Here is a 14,976-nt window from a genome sequence, read left to right on the forward strand (position 1 = left end):
ACTTTTCACATGCGCAATGTCTTTCATGTTCCATCTATCACTAAAAATTACTTTCTACACGTCAGTTTTGTCTTGATAACAATGTCATTTTTGAATTTCATCATAATCATTATCTTATAAAGGATAGAGGAACAAATGCTATTGTGTTTTATGGGAGAATAAAAAATGGCCTCTATTATCTTCAGAGTTCTTCAATCAAAGCTTTTGTTGGTGAACGCACAAATAAACCAGCTTGGCATGCTCGACTTGGTCATCCTTCCCTTCGTATTGTTCAGTCAATCATCAATAGGTATGGTTTACCTACTTCTATTACCTCCTCTCCATCTTATTAATGTAGGGCCTGCATGGAATCTAAAAGTCATAAGCTACCTTTCTCTTTATCTAATCATGTTTCTAATTTTCCACTTGAAATAATCCATTCTGATATTTGGGGCCCTGCACCTATTTTGTCTAATCAAGGTTTCCAATATTATGTTACATTCATTGATCATTTTAGTAAATATACTTGGCTTTATCCTACGCTAATTGCTATAAACAACTCTCCAACTTCATCCTCTCCTGCTCTATCTGATCCACAAATTTATCGAAGTATTGTTGGGGCCTTATAATATGTCACTATCACACGTCTTGATATTACTTTTGCGGTAAATCGTGCTTGCTAATTCATGCATGCTCCAACCGAACAAAATTGGGATAATGTAAAAAGAATACTTCGCTATCTTAAAGGCACTATTCTACATGGTCTTCTTTTATATCGCCAATCATCTCGAGATTTACATGCATATAGTGATGCGGATTGGGCAAATTCTCCTGAAGATAGACGCTCTACTAGTGGATATGCAATATTTCTTGGACGAAATCTTGTCTCATGGAATTCGAAAAAGCAACCTACGGTATCTCGTTCAAGCACTGAGGCAGAATATAAAGCTATAGCAAATACAACGTCAGAAATTATTTGGCTTCAATCATTTCTCTCTGAACTTCATCTTGCATCAAATATTGCACCAAAAATTTGGTGCGACAATATTGGAGCAACATATCTTACAGCAAATCCAATCTTTCATGCTCGTACAAAACATATGGAAATTGATTTTTATATTTTTGTTCGTGAACGTGTGGCAACTCAGCAGTTATCCGTCTCTTATATTTCTGCTGAAGATCAAATCGCTGACATCTTTACTAAGCCACTATCCAGACAATGTTTCAACAAGTTATCAAGCAAACTCAACGTCAGAGATCTCCTGCTGAGTTTGTCGGGGGGTAAAAGAGATATAACAGAATTATCCAAATTAACCGGATCAAATTACCAAATCAAATCATATTAGTATTTGGATTATTCTAATAATTCTGTTATAATTATTCTCAGAATTATTCTTAGAATAATTCTGTTATTTATTAATTAGTTATTTGACCCAGTACTTTTACTCTCTCTATTCTTCTTCTTACAATGGTCACTCGTTGCTTGCTGGCGACAGCCCGCTGAGGGGCTTGCCTGCTGCTTGCACCAAGCCCGTGAGAATGCGGCCGCTTGCTGCTCACAGCAAGCATGAGGAGATCGTGCGGGGCTGCTTGCAACAAGCATGAGGAGGCCATGTCGGACCGCTTGCGGCGGGTGTGAAGTGTTCGAGGACAAAGATTGTGGAGAAGAAAGGGGGTTCCTCCCAATTTTGGATGGATGGAAATCTATTAACAAATTAATCCACCGATGGCTTCCTAAATACATCCGTCCATTAAACTGAGCATAAGTACAACCTTTAGTCAAAATTGACGTATAAGTTATATTCAGAATTTTTCCAGATTGAATCAGAAAAGAAATGCAAACCGAACCTCACAAAATGGTTGGGCAAACTTGTCTCATACTGATTAACAAATGATAGGCTTTCTCGAGATCCACTTTGAGCGCCATGAAATTTGACCTGGTACCAACTCACTCTTCGGCTATTACGATGTCTGTCTGTGATCTTTTGGTCTCTGTTTTTTTTTCCAGATTTAAGTGTCCTTATTATGCGTTTCAGTCTACATATGATTGGATTCGATGGCGTTGGTTGAGAAGGGTCGTTGGATTCCTCACACAGTGTGGATTGACATCTGAAAATTACAGAACCATCAATCGAGTACCAGAACTTCTCAAAAGCAGTAAAAAACCATTTATCCTGAAGAAACAGGAGGAGATAACTCTGAATCGCCATTAACTCGCTTGCAGTTGAACTCCATTTTTGCGATGAAAGAAAATAACCCAAATACAAAAAGGGAAGGGAAGGGAAGGTGGACAAAAACGCTTGATTCTGTTTTTCTTCGCTGCAAAACTGGCCGATTAATCGGCGACGGTAAATAAATCGCCGATATCCTGAAAATAGTCGTCGGAATTTTGCCACGTGGACAAGTCGAGATGGATGTCGGAGCTGAGGAACCCGGGGCTGAACTCCTCGGCTACGAACCTCATGTGAGCCGAGTCGTCCTCGAAGAGACTCGGCTCCACCGCGCCAAAAATGAGGAAATCGTCGTGTAGTGCCTCTTCTTCTACAGGCAAAATGCCGGCGAGCTGCCACGGTAAGCAAAGCCCAGCCTCGTCGGAGTCCGCGGCCGGAGGGGGAGAGTTCGGCCTTTTTTCGAGCTCCGTGGCTGGTCTTGTGGGAACACTACTGAAGGAGCTCCAGAAGCTTCGGAGGACTGAGGTGGGAGAGGATAAGTTGCGCGAGTCGTCGCCGGAGTCATATCCACCGGACGCAGAAGTGAGGTTGCTGCTGGAGAGGCACTTCCTCGGAGGCAGCGACGGCTGCTGCGGTGGATGAGCAGGCCGGGTCGCGTGCGAGGCGGGCGGCTGCCGGGAGAAGTTGGTGGCGGCGTCAGGGCCGCGGAGCCGGATGGCGGCCGAGTCGTACACCTTCGCCGCCTCCTCGGCGGTGTCGTACGTGCCGAGCCACACCCGCACCCGCCGCCACGGGTCGCGAATCTCGGCCGCGTACTTTCCCCACGGCCTCCGCCGGACGCCGCGGAACCTGCGCGCCGTCCCCTCGCCGACGCCACCACCCGGCGAAGCGGTCGCCGCCTTTGGCTTCCTAGCCGGCCTCCTCTTTCCGGCCGCCTCCGGGCGGCGCTCGAGGCGAACCTCCTGGACATAACGACGGACGCGGCGGGGCACAGCCTCGTCGTCGTCGTCCTCAGACTCAGTGGCGTCGTCGTCGACGCAGAAGATTCTCACAGTGCGCGGCTGGGCGCCGTCGCATTTCCGCCGCTTGGAGCGCGACGGCAGAGTCTTGGAAACCACCTCGACGCGCTCCGTCCGCTTTACAGGGGCCATGAACATGGCAACATCCATATCTCTGCTCTAGTTCCCCTTCTACTCTGTTACGCCAGCTACCTTTCCTCGCTTCCTTCCTGCAAACCATCCCCAAATTACAAAGAACATACATAAATCCATTCTAAAGCATCAAATGAACACTACAGAGCTCGACTAGAAAGGAATTACCGAAAAAGGAGAAAGCAGAGGGATGGAAGAAGGGACTAGGAAGTACAAGAACGAGGGTTTTAAGGGGGTTTTGAAGGGAGAACCTTGGATAGCTGAAAAGGCCAGAAGAGCAGGGGCGGCGGTGGAGACACAGGCACGGAAAGAGAGAAGACCGTTGTAGTACATGTACTAGCTAGTGTCAGATTGAGATAGTCGAAGGAGGAGGAGGAGGAGCAGCATCAACGACGGTGGCGGCCCGGAGCTCGCACGGAGTTCTAGTAATCGGAAAAAAAAATTCGTTGGCTACCTGCTCTACTGTCCCTATGCAACAGCAGCAGCAGAGCGAGAAAGAGGGCGGAGTGAAGCAGCGAGTGTGGGAGTGGGTCTCTTTTATAGGACCCACCAATATCACGGCTACCACTCGCACTCGCATCGGCAGCGGAAACTAACCTACACCTACCCTTCTTTTACTTTACCCTCTTTTCTTACCCGTTACCTCAAAATTAAGTCCCTCTATTAATTATTAGATCGAGACACCGGCGACGCACCGGCGACGCTGGAGCACGGCACGACAGACACCGAGCCGCCGCATTGGGGTGATGGTGCCGTCGACGGTACCAAACCAGTCATTTGTCCACGGTATTTCATTAATAAAGATAGAGAATATCGTCCCTTATTTCGTGTAAAAATTATTAAATTTAAGCGACTAAACAGAGAGCATAATTAGAAAGCAGGATTTGATTCTCTCTGAGAGTGTGGCGGTGGAGCTTTTTTGACCAACGGCTTTTGCTCTTTTCGGGTTCAATGAAAGAATGAATCCGTCAGCGTGTGGAATTGGGAAAGGGCAGAAGGCCTTTGCGAGTCTCTTTCATCGCCGTGCTCTCGTTGTATGTTTTCGATGAGCCCCAAAAGCGTTGGACTATTTTCAATTACCCCCTCCCAATTCCTTTTCAATTTCAATTAATTTGGTTCGATTTGATGGAATTATTTTGGAAGTGATAATGCAACTGGGAGTTTTTTCACTTACCTAGCAGTTCTGTATTTAATTATATTAATGTATATATAATTAATGTTTTTGAAAGAAATTAATCAGATTTGCTTTGTTGCATCATTAATAACAATTAATTGCAATTAAACTGATTCTAGATCTCAAAGGATTATATATATATATATATATATAAATTGCTTCTTTTTATCAGTAAAAATTGGCGTGAAGTAAATAACGGTATGCGTAAATTTAGTACGGCAATTTAAGTTTTTTTTTTTTAAAAAAAATCTAGCAAACTAATTATAAATCGTAGTAGAATTTAATACTCATTTATTTTCTATTCATTGTGATATATGGCATTTTACCTAGTGACGCAGTGAAAATGGGTCGATGAAATGCGCGTGCTGAGGTGGTAATAACGACGAGTAGATCTGTGTTTCACAATCTAACTTAAATGGTACAAGTCGACCTTTGCACATACTAATGAAAATCGTCTCCATTTATCTTACAATAACAATAATACAAATCACAAGATCTCCGAATTAAAAAAAACTTCTCAAACTTTCCAAATACAAGAATAGAATGCAATGCTTGCTTTATTTTGGATTGAATGAATGAAATTAGAATGTGTTGAATCTTATTTATACTTTGGGAAAGGGTAAAAGAATCCCTCTTGATTCATCTTAAGGAACACTATGTCTCTTCACTAGGGTTCAATTGATTTATTCATTTTGAAACTAATGACTCAGATCAAGTCTCATTTAAAAGACGACTTTGTCTCTTTATTTGGATGGTCTTCCATTTTAAATTTAATAGCTGAGATTAAGCCATTCAAAAAGGCACTTATGCATTCTCATTTGGATGAACCAGATTTACCCATTTTAATTCGATGATCTAGATTAAGTCATGCCACCAATACATATCAAGTGATTTCTCATTCACACACTCATTGATTTAAAATTAATTTTTCAACAATTCTCCACATGAATGAAAATTAATGCATATATATATATATATATATATATATATATATTTTGACATAAAAGGAGAGTTCAATTAAAAGATTATTGTATCAGAAGAGATAGCTTGTGACTTTGAACTTTCATAGTAGAATATCATCGGATTTACTAGGTGTTGGTTAGTCCTAGGAAGATCGTACCGGTTCCACTGTACAAAAATTTTGTACAAGTGTCGAACCTTTCCTAAATAACCTATTGTGTTATTTAAAAGTTAAATTAGGAATCGCAAACGGAACTTAACATTATTGATTCCAAATTTAACTTATCTGTTTTTAATAGTTTAGACTTGGATCGTAAGCGGAACTTAACACTATTGATTCAAATCAACATATATTATAAATTCAATTAAATATTAATTTCTAAAATTGGCTTCCAGGTTAAACATGATGAGACACTAGACCTTCTTGGATATGGAAGCAACCACCACTTCCTAGACAAAGCCTTTTAAGGAAAGATAATATTTAATTTCCTTATATAATTCTAGGTTTAACCAAAAGGAACAATCGAATCACAAATTCGAAAAACAAAAAAAACACAACTTCGAAACAAATCCGAAAAACTAGAATCTAATACCTCTTGTGTTTGGAATTCTTACAAAGAAAAATAACTAGCATGATGCGGAAGAAAGTTACTAGTTATACCTTCTCTTTGTATGCTAATGACCTCGAGATCTTCTGCCGTATTCCTCGACTCGCCTTGGACGTCGTGTGGGCGACGAACCTCCAAGATGAACACCACCCAAAGAGCTTCTCCTTCTTCTCTATGTTTCGGCCACCACCACCACTGAGGAGCAAAAGAGAGCAAAGGGAAAAGAGAGGGAGAGAGGGCTGACCACAAGAGGATCACTAACAAGAGAATAAGAATTGTTATCTCATTAGGCCTCCTCTCTCCTTCTTTTATATTACTTGCTCAAGGCAAATAAGGAAAGACTTTTTCTAAAAAATAAAATTTTCCTCCTGTTTTTTCCTTTTCCCTTTTTATTTTCCCTTTTATTTCCTCTTGATTGAATCAATTATCAATCATGGAATGATTGGCTTGATTGGCCGGCCCTTGCTTGGGCACCAAGCAAGGGTGGCCGACCACATTATCAAGAAGAAAAAATAATTTTTATAAAATTTTATAAAAGAAGAAATCCTTTTATAAAATTTTACAATCTCTCTTTCTTACAGTGGATGTTAAAAAAGGAAAATTTTAAAAATTAAAACCATGTTTTAAAATTTAAAACTTCTCATCTAAAAATTTTCTTTTTTTAACATGTTCACAAAAATAAAAAATTTTAATTTTAAAATTTCTCTTCCTTTTTTCTAGAACCATGAGGATGGTTAAAAAAGAAAAGTTTTAAAATTTTTAAAATTTTCTATTAAATCATATGGCCTAATTCAAATAAGGAAAGTTTTTCATTTTAAAATTTCTCTTTTAAAACTTATAGTTTTCTACAAAGAGAAGATTTTAAAAATTCAAAACACCCCTTCACTTTTGAATTAATATGACCGACCCCTTCTTGCTTGGACACCAAGCAAGGGGCCGACCCCTTAAGAGAAGAAGGTGGCCGACCCTTGGCTTGGTCACCAAGCCTTGGGTCGGCCCTCTCTTGGACACCAAGAAGGATTTTTATTTGGATGGACTTGAGACTTTAATGAGGCTACGACAGGGACCAAGAGAAGGAATTGGTTTTGGTCTCGTGATGAACTTGAGCTTCCCGTGTTCGCCCCGAACACACAACTCAAGTTCATCAATAATAGCTCATTCCACTAGAGAGTTATTATTGCACTATCGCACCAATCCCAAATTACATTATGGTCTCCTTTTTATCATGAGTGTGTTAGTCTCCCTATGTTTAAGATAACAAATGTCCACTAATTAAGTAAGTTACTGACAACTCACTTAATTAATATCTAGCTCCAAGAGTAGTACCACTCAACCTCATTGTCATGTCGGACTAAGTCCACCTGCAGGGTTTAACATGACACTCCTTATGAGCTCCTCTTGGGGACATTCTCAACCTAGATTACTAGGACACAGATTCCTTCTATAATCAACAACACACACTATAAGTGATATCATTTTCCAACTTATCGGGCCTATTGATTTATCAAGCTAAATCTCACCCTTTGATAAGTTAAAGAAATAAATACTAAATATATATGCTTGTTATTATATTAGGATTAAGAGCACACACTTTCATAATAACTAAGGTCTAGTTCTTTTATTAAGTCAGTATAAAAGAACTTACCTAAAATGGTCCTACTCAATACACTTAGAGTGTACTAGTATAATTTATTAGTCAAGATAAACTAATACCTAATTACACTACGACTATTCCAATGGTTTGTTCTTTTCCATTTTAGTCATGAGCAACTGTTTATAATTTATAAAGAACTGATAACATGATCTTCTGTATGTAACACCACTCACCATGTTATCTACATTATAAATTAATTGAACAACTTCACTTAACAAATAAAATATAGACATTTGATCAATGTGATTCTTTTATTTTATAAATAAATGTTTACAAAAGGTAGGCTTTTAGTATATACTCTAACACTAGGGTGATTAGTGAATGCGATATCTTGAACTACTCAGCCGATTGTGTAAACCAAGACAATGATACTTGCACAATAAGCTTTCTCACTCTTTATAGTTCCTTTTTTTTATAAAGGTAAATAATATTGATGTACTCTATCAAGTTACATTCGACCCACTTAAGAAACAGAATATATGCGTTTGAACTTTTCTAAACATTATTTCAATATTTGGTACGTCTCCTTCATATTGGCGCCTATTTTGGGTTTGCCAAATCAAATAGAGCATACAAGAGATACCCAAGAGACGAGCTTTGTCGAGGCAGCTGCCTTGCGTTGTTGCTGTCCAAACCAATCTAGTAAACCTGCAACTGTGGCAAATTTGGGGTTGATATTGAGCCAACTTCACACCTTATCCGCCATAGCGGTTTGATTACTAAACAATTAAAGAAAAGATAGCCCTTCGTCTCTTCCATCCATTGGCACAACGGACAAGTCTTGCAATCAACGTACACCAGCTTGTCCTTGATCTGCACCTCGTTGTTCTCAAGCTACCACATGAAAAATTTTTGCTTTGGCATGAGGAACACCTTCCATACTATTGTAGCCCACTCCTTCTTTGTGCTACATGGGTTGAAGAGGTTGTAAGCAGCCCTAACACCGCTTTGCAGCTTAGAATTGAACTAACCAACGAGCTGGTTAGCTGCAGCTTGAGCAAAACCGATAATGAGCATGATCTCCTAGCAAATCTGCTGTAGTTTCTTGACGAACGAGCTACCTGATGCTTTGGGTCACCACTCCCGTAGGTTAGTGTGCTAGAGGTACTGATGATGAACCTATTGGACCCAAAGTGAGTCCTTTTCCATTGAATGTGCTAGTCAAATTAGATTGTGAAACATAGATCAACTTGTTATTAGTACCATCTCAACATTATATTGGTTTGATCTATTGGTGGTGGTGGTGCAATCTAAGCATGGACAAAATGACTGTATAACACCCTTAGGTGAAATCGACACTAGAGTTGGATTCTATTTCTTCAAGACTAATTTACCCAGCACATAGTACTTATGGAACACGATAATTATTTTTCAAGATACAATTATTTTATATTGTGATAGCAACACTACAAATCGCAAGATCTCCTAATCAAAGAAGCTCCGCGAACTCTCCAAATGCAAATACAATGCTTGCTTTGCTTTTAATTGAATGAATGAAATGAGAATGTGAGGAATCTTATTTATATTTTGAAAAGGAGTAGAAGAACCTCTTAGTTTAATCAGATCTCATCCACTCAACTTGAATTGGATGATCTAGATCACATCTCTTCCTAAGGAACACAATATCCATTCACTTGGGTTGATCTGATTTATCCATTTTGAAACTGACTGTAGGCTTGAAAAGTGCAATAGAGGGGGAGGTTAATATCACTCATTTGAAAATTTTCTTTTCTTTTGAAAATTAAACAGAGATAAGCAGCAAAATAACTAAAAATAAGAAAGCACGTTTGGTTCCTTGGTTCATAGTACAACAACTATTGCTCCAAGACTAGCGATCCCTTGTACCATTTTCGAATGAGCAATCTGCTATAGTTTCTCCTTTTTGAAAACTTTTGGAGGAGGAAAACTGATGTAGGATCAACCTAAATTTTAAAAAGACATAACTTTTGATTGGGGACTCGGAATCAAATTCTGCCGAATCTCACCGGTGTAGAATTTGAAAATCTATATTTATTACTAGGGTGCCTATAATCGTCAACTTTTGGGCCTAAATTTTGACATTTAGGTCCTCAACCGAGCCTCTAAAAATTTTATTACTAATTTTAGTAATTTTTATGTTTATGGTATTTAGGTCCTAGTTTTTTCTATATCAACGTCCTATTCCGTTAATTTTGATTTATTTGAAGAGATTTTCTTTTCTAGAAAGATCTCTTTTATTTTTTTATAAGATTGGAATTGGAATCCATATATTAGGATTTCTTTCCTTTCTAGGTTATATGGTCTAGAATCTATATAAATACATGTATAACTGTATGAGAATTAATCCATCTTTTATTAACAAAGTTTTATTTTTTGATAAATCTGACGAATTTTCCTTTTTTTTAGCATTCTCTCTTCTTAAATTATCCTCCAATCTCCCCTCTCGTTATCCCGTAAGATAATCGCTATCTTCTCCAACATCAAAAGCTTATATAATGATGTGAGGATAGTAACAATTTACTAAACCTCTATTAATTGAAGTATAATAAAGTAAAGATATACCGACAATATTGAGATATAAAATTGTGGGGTTGGTCGTCAGAGAGCTTTGGCGTATCAACACTTGCACGAATAGAGTAGCAAAGAAGTAGAGAAAATTGATAAGCTCGGGCTGGGATCTCGAGCCTTCTTTTATAAATTTTTCATTCGGTCAATCGAACCTATTTTTGGTCGACCGATCTCCAAAAACTGCCCAGGTTTGTGTCTAGGTTCACGATTTGCCAAGATCGAATCTTCCATGAAATCTATCGTATCGGTCGATTGAACATCAGAATTTCCTTTGTTGCACGAACTAATCTTATCTACGCTTACCATATGTATTCGGTTGACCGACCCCATGATCGGACAAATGAACCTTTGAGTTTCCTTTGTTAACTGATTCGATCATATCCAATCTCCAGTTACCAAATATGTTCGGTCGACTGATCCTCTTTATCAATTGACTAAATCTTTATTTCCTTCTTTGCTCGATCTAGAATTGATCGATGCCTCTCTACTTTCAATTGACCAAACCCTTCAATCAACTGAAGTCTTTGTTTATATGCAAAATAAAGTTAGCACAATAGACATTTTTAATATAATAGTAATCCTATAAAACATAGTTATAATTTATAAACAATATGATTATGCATGAATTAGTCTGACAACTAAAACTTTCTAATCACGACTTAGAAGCATCCGTTGATTTTTTTAGTTGAATCAATACCTAAGGTTGTCCCAAATAGGATGTATCCTTACCACCTTCCATAACTAAAAGGTCTCTCTAGTAATTGTCTTACTTACCTTCCAAATATCCAGTCTTACTATTACTACTACTATTACATTTTTAATGTGCTAACTCTATTTTGTAGGATAAGATTTTTAAAATGATTTTTAAAATAACTTTTAAAAGAATTTTAAAATAATAACTCTAACCTATTTTTCGTACATCAAAACTTGATTATCAGTGCAATATGCACTAACAACTACTTCGCTGTGCCACTGCTTTGACAACCATATTCTTCACTAGAAATTTATAATTGTTGGTATTTTTACTTTAAGAGCAATACTTGTATTTTTATACTTAAATTGTGCAACATTTGAACTGATAGTGGATTGTTCATTGAAAGTGATTGATGATCGAAGGCCTTGGAGTAGGAGTTGTCACAAGCTCCAAATCAAGTAAAACCAACCTTGTCATTCTCTATTATTATTTCCGATGCATACTTTTAATTATGAGTTTTACGAAAAATGTGAAAAAACTATGAGCGCTATTCCCCCCCCCCCCCCCCCCCCCCCCTAGTGTTGTTTCTCAATCCTACAATCACCACACCATTGACTTGGATGTGGCCATTGATGCAAGATTTGTGGTGGAGGTTCTAAACCACGAGGCGGTGCTGATGTTTGTGATGCACTGCGGTTGGAACTTGACACTGGAGGCTATCGTCGCCAAGGTGGCAATGGAAGGTTATGAGAAGGGAATCGTAATGGCTATGGAGGTGGAGGTGAAGGTTATGTGGGTGAAGAAGTTCGACAGTAAGGAGGTTGTGTCTGCAACAAAGGAGGGACTAAAGTTGGATAAAAGTAAGGTGAAAGTCCAGCAACTATTAGTAGATTTTACCAATTTTGTGCTAGATGGTCTTTCTCTTGGGCTACCCAGTCACCTGAAACTACTATAAACTCAAGGACGAGTTCTTTTCATCCCGGGGTGACTGATGCATGAGGATCCGTAAATTTTTATTATTATTTTTGATAATTTTTACCTTTTTGGTATTTAAGGTATTTTTATTATTTTAGATAACTTCTATCTCGTTATATATTTTTTATATTAATTTTGAGTTCATTTAGGATTTTTAGGATTGTAAAGTCTATTAATATTTTTTTAAAAAATTTTGATTCATTTCTTTACAAGTTAGAAATTGTGGTCCATATATTAGGATTTCTTTTCTTTGCTTGGATTTTAGAGTTAGAGTCTATATAAATATGTGTTTAGTTGTTTGAGGAATCAATTCTTGAATATTCAATAATATTTATTTTCTTTTTGGAAAGATCAGGAAGATATCGGTTATCTCTTGTTGCCTTTTCCTCAAACCTCCCTTCTCGTCAGCTTGCAGGATAATCACTATCTTACCCAACGCCACTTGCTCTCCACCAAACTCTCCTTTTACTTGATGTCTTGATCAAATATCGAAACTCAATTTAAGTCAACTCGAGCTTGGTCAATTTAGCTTAGTTGACCTAGTGAATCTTGACTAGATGTTGATTGCACTAACAATTTCAACAAGTAATTCAGAAATTTTCCTTTCAAGATTAGCATCAAAAACCTTTAGAAATGTTATGTCACTAAAGGAAGGTATATCAGCTAACAACCAACCTTACAAACCTCCTAAGCATTGTCTTTTGTGTGACATCAAGGTCCTCTTGCTCACAACAATTGTATTTACCTATATTTTCAAGGCCATCTACATAATCTATCAATGGTAATGTTGTAATTTAGATACACTACTAGTGGTAGAAAAAATAAACAAAAAAAATACAATAAGAAAATTTTACAAAACAAAATAAGTAGAAGTTGCAAGATCCTTCTTAAACAATGACTATTTTTAAAATGTTGCAAGTAAAAGTTAGTTAAATGCAACATCTAGGTTCATAGAAACTACATCATCATGGTTTGTTAGTCCTAGAATAGTGAAACAATCTTTCTTGTAAAGCTTAACTTGACATTTGAAAGATGAAATATCTAGCTTCAAAGTCCTAACAATCAAATATGTTTTGAACAAGACCTCTAATGTTTGTATTCTTTAAAAAGACTAGAATTCATGCAAAGGAAGCTATCCATTAATTAGCTCTATATATGCATCAATGGGTCCTACAATGCTATAAAGGACCTAAACTAAAAAAATTCTATTCATGCAAAGGAAGTTATCTATTGATAAATTCCACATGAAGTGGTCCTTTTGTAATCAAAAACAGGATTTCTTAGTTTAGTATGAAACACTTGAAATAATTTAGAGCAACAAAACAAAGGCTACATCATTATTCAATGCAACAATTAATGACACTAATTATGTTGGAGTTCATAATTATAATAGTTTTAGCCAAATCTACTACAATTAGGAGTAATTTTAGCCAAAACTATGCAACTAAGAGTGATTTTAACCAAAGCAAAAATGATATGCAGAGGGAAAATCTCAAAGAAAATCTTAGAGATAGATACATAAAATGACGGGCCCATAAAAATGAAAATGATGGATCATTAATTTATATATTTATCCTTAAACTTTTCTCTGACATTTTTTTCTTATGCATATTATTTCTCTTAACCAAAACTACTATAATATAAAGCAGAATCAATAAGTTTTAAAATACTACATTAGACAAAACTGATTAGGAGTCAAAGACAACTACCTTACAACTCCCTAGCTAAAAACCAGTAAAAATAATGGAATGTTCAAAATTAACATGAAAATTAGTTTAGATGTTAAAACAATTTTAGGTAAAATGGATATAACGTGGGACACTTTTGCCCAAAATTGCTACACTCAATGAAGCATGTTAGAATGGTATGCTTATAGCCTTTAGGGTTGTAAGATGCATTAATCTTTGGCTACCAAACTTTGGTTGTCAATGTAACAGTTTTGAAGTTGGCAGACTTTAATATTTATTACATTAACTTCACTTACTCTTTGGGACAATTCAAATTAAAAAACAAGCTAGTAACCATAACTTTGAAGTAGTTTTCACAAGAAATTGACAAAAAAAAAAAAATTAAGAGAAAGAGAGACGACAATGATTAGTGAAAATGCGAGCGATTTCAAAAGAGTGAGTGGAAATAACCTAAATTGAACTGTCGACCTTTAATATATAGGTTTAGCAAGTAATTTGTTTATCAAGCCAATAAGATTTTATTATAGTTGTTGGACCCATGCATTGTTCGTTAGAACGGCCGGAACCAGCATTCCGACATGAGAACACCTCATGCCATGCCAATTGTCTACTAAATAACATCGGTTATTGTAGGGCGACATTCTTAGGCGTTATAATTGTTGGATATTGAGGTCTTAAATGGACCAAAACAATTTTGAGAAAGGAAGTTATCAACTGTTGAAAGTCGTAATTCACTTCAAAATTGAAATCTACGATTCGCGTAGATAGATTTAGACTATTAATTTGCTCAAAACCGATTAAGGGTGAATGATAAATTAATGTTTAAAATCGGCCCAAAATAACATTTATTATTCATTAATAAAGTGCATGGGAGAATAGTCCCACATCGAAAATTCTCGATGTATGTTCTCTACTTATTAATGAAGATGTGTTAATGGAGTTAACACAAAAATAAAAGGACAGGTGCTCCCTTAGCCCAGGGCGAGCAGGTGCAAGCTCGCACCTGTGAGCACGCCACGTGCGCAATGGGGGCGCTTTGTAGGCGCACTTTGCACTTCGGGTGACGTGTCAGGCTCGTACCTGACGTGCCAGTACCTATGCGGCATCCTCGTGGGCAAAGGGAGTCTCATCCCAAGCCGTCAGATCGTTACTCTTTGCGATCCAACGCTCTAGATCGCATCACAAGCGATCCATCCGATGGCCGATGACAATAGGCGGGATCTGAGGGTCACAACTCCTCAGATCTGATGGATGAGATTGAAGTGGGCTTGGTGAAGGGTTACAACCCTTCAGAATGGATGATCTAGATCGATCTAGCCCAAGGAACACATCCACTCAATCCTCTCTTCTCTTCCTCAAACATTCATCTCATCTT

At 37.6% G+C, this 14,976-nt stretch overlaps 1 protein-coding gene across 1 annotated transcript; it reads right to left on the minus strand.

Moving 5' to 3' along the window:
* Positions 1-2,266: 2,266 nt before the first annotated feature.
* Positions 2,267-3,824, minus strand: LOC122020955 (pathogenesis-related genes transcriptional activator PTI6-like). The gene is made up of 2 exons (XM_042579015.1): positions 3,553-3,824; positions 2,267-3,378 (listed from the first exon to the last, which is right to left on the minus strand). Exon 2 carries the CDS (start codon positions 3,317-3,319, stop codon positions 2,315-2,317), a length of 1,005 nt encoding a protein of 334 aa, XP_042434949.1. The 5' UTR covers positions 3,320-3,378; positions 3,553-3,824; the 3' UTR covers positions 2,267-2,314.
* Between the last annotated feature and the right edge of the window lie 11,152 nt (positions 3,825-14,976).

Source organism: Zingiber officinale, chromosome 9A, assembly GCF_018446385.1.
Source record: "Zingiber officinale cultivar Zhangliang chromosome 9A, Zo_v1.1, whole genome shotgun sequence".
NCBI classification, from domain to species: Eukaryota; Viridiplantae; Streptophyta; class Magnoliopsida; order Zingiberales; family Zingiberaceae; genus Zingiber; species Zingiber officinale.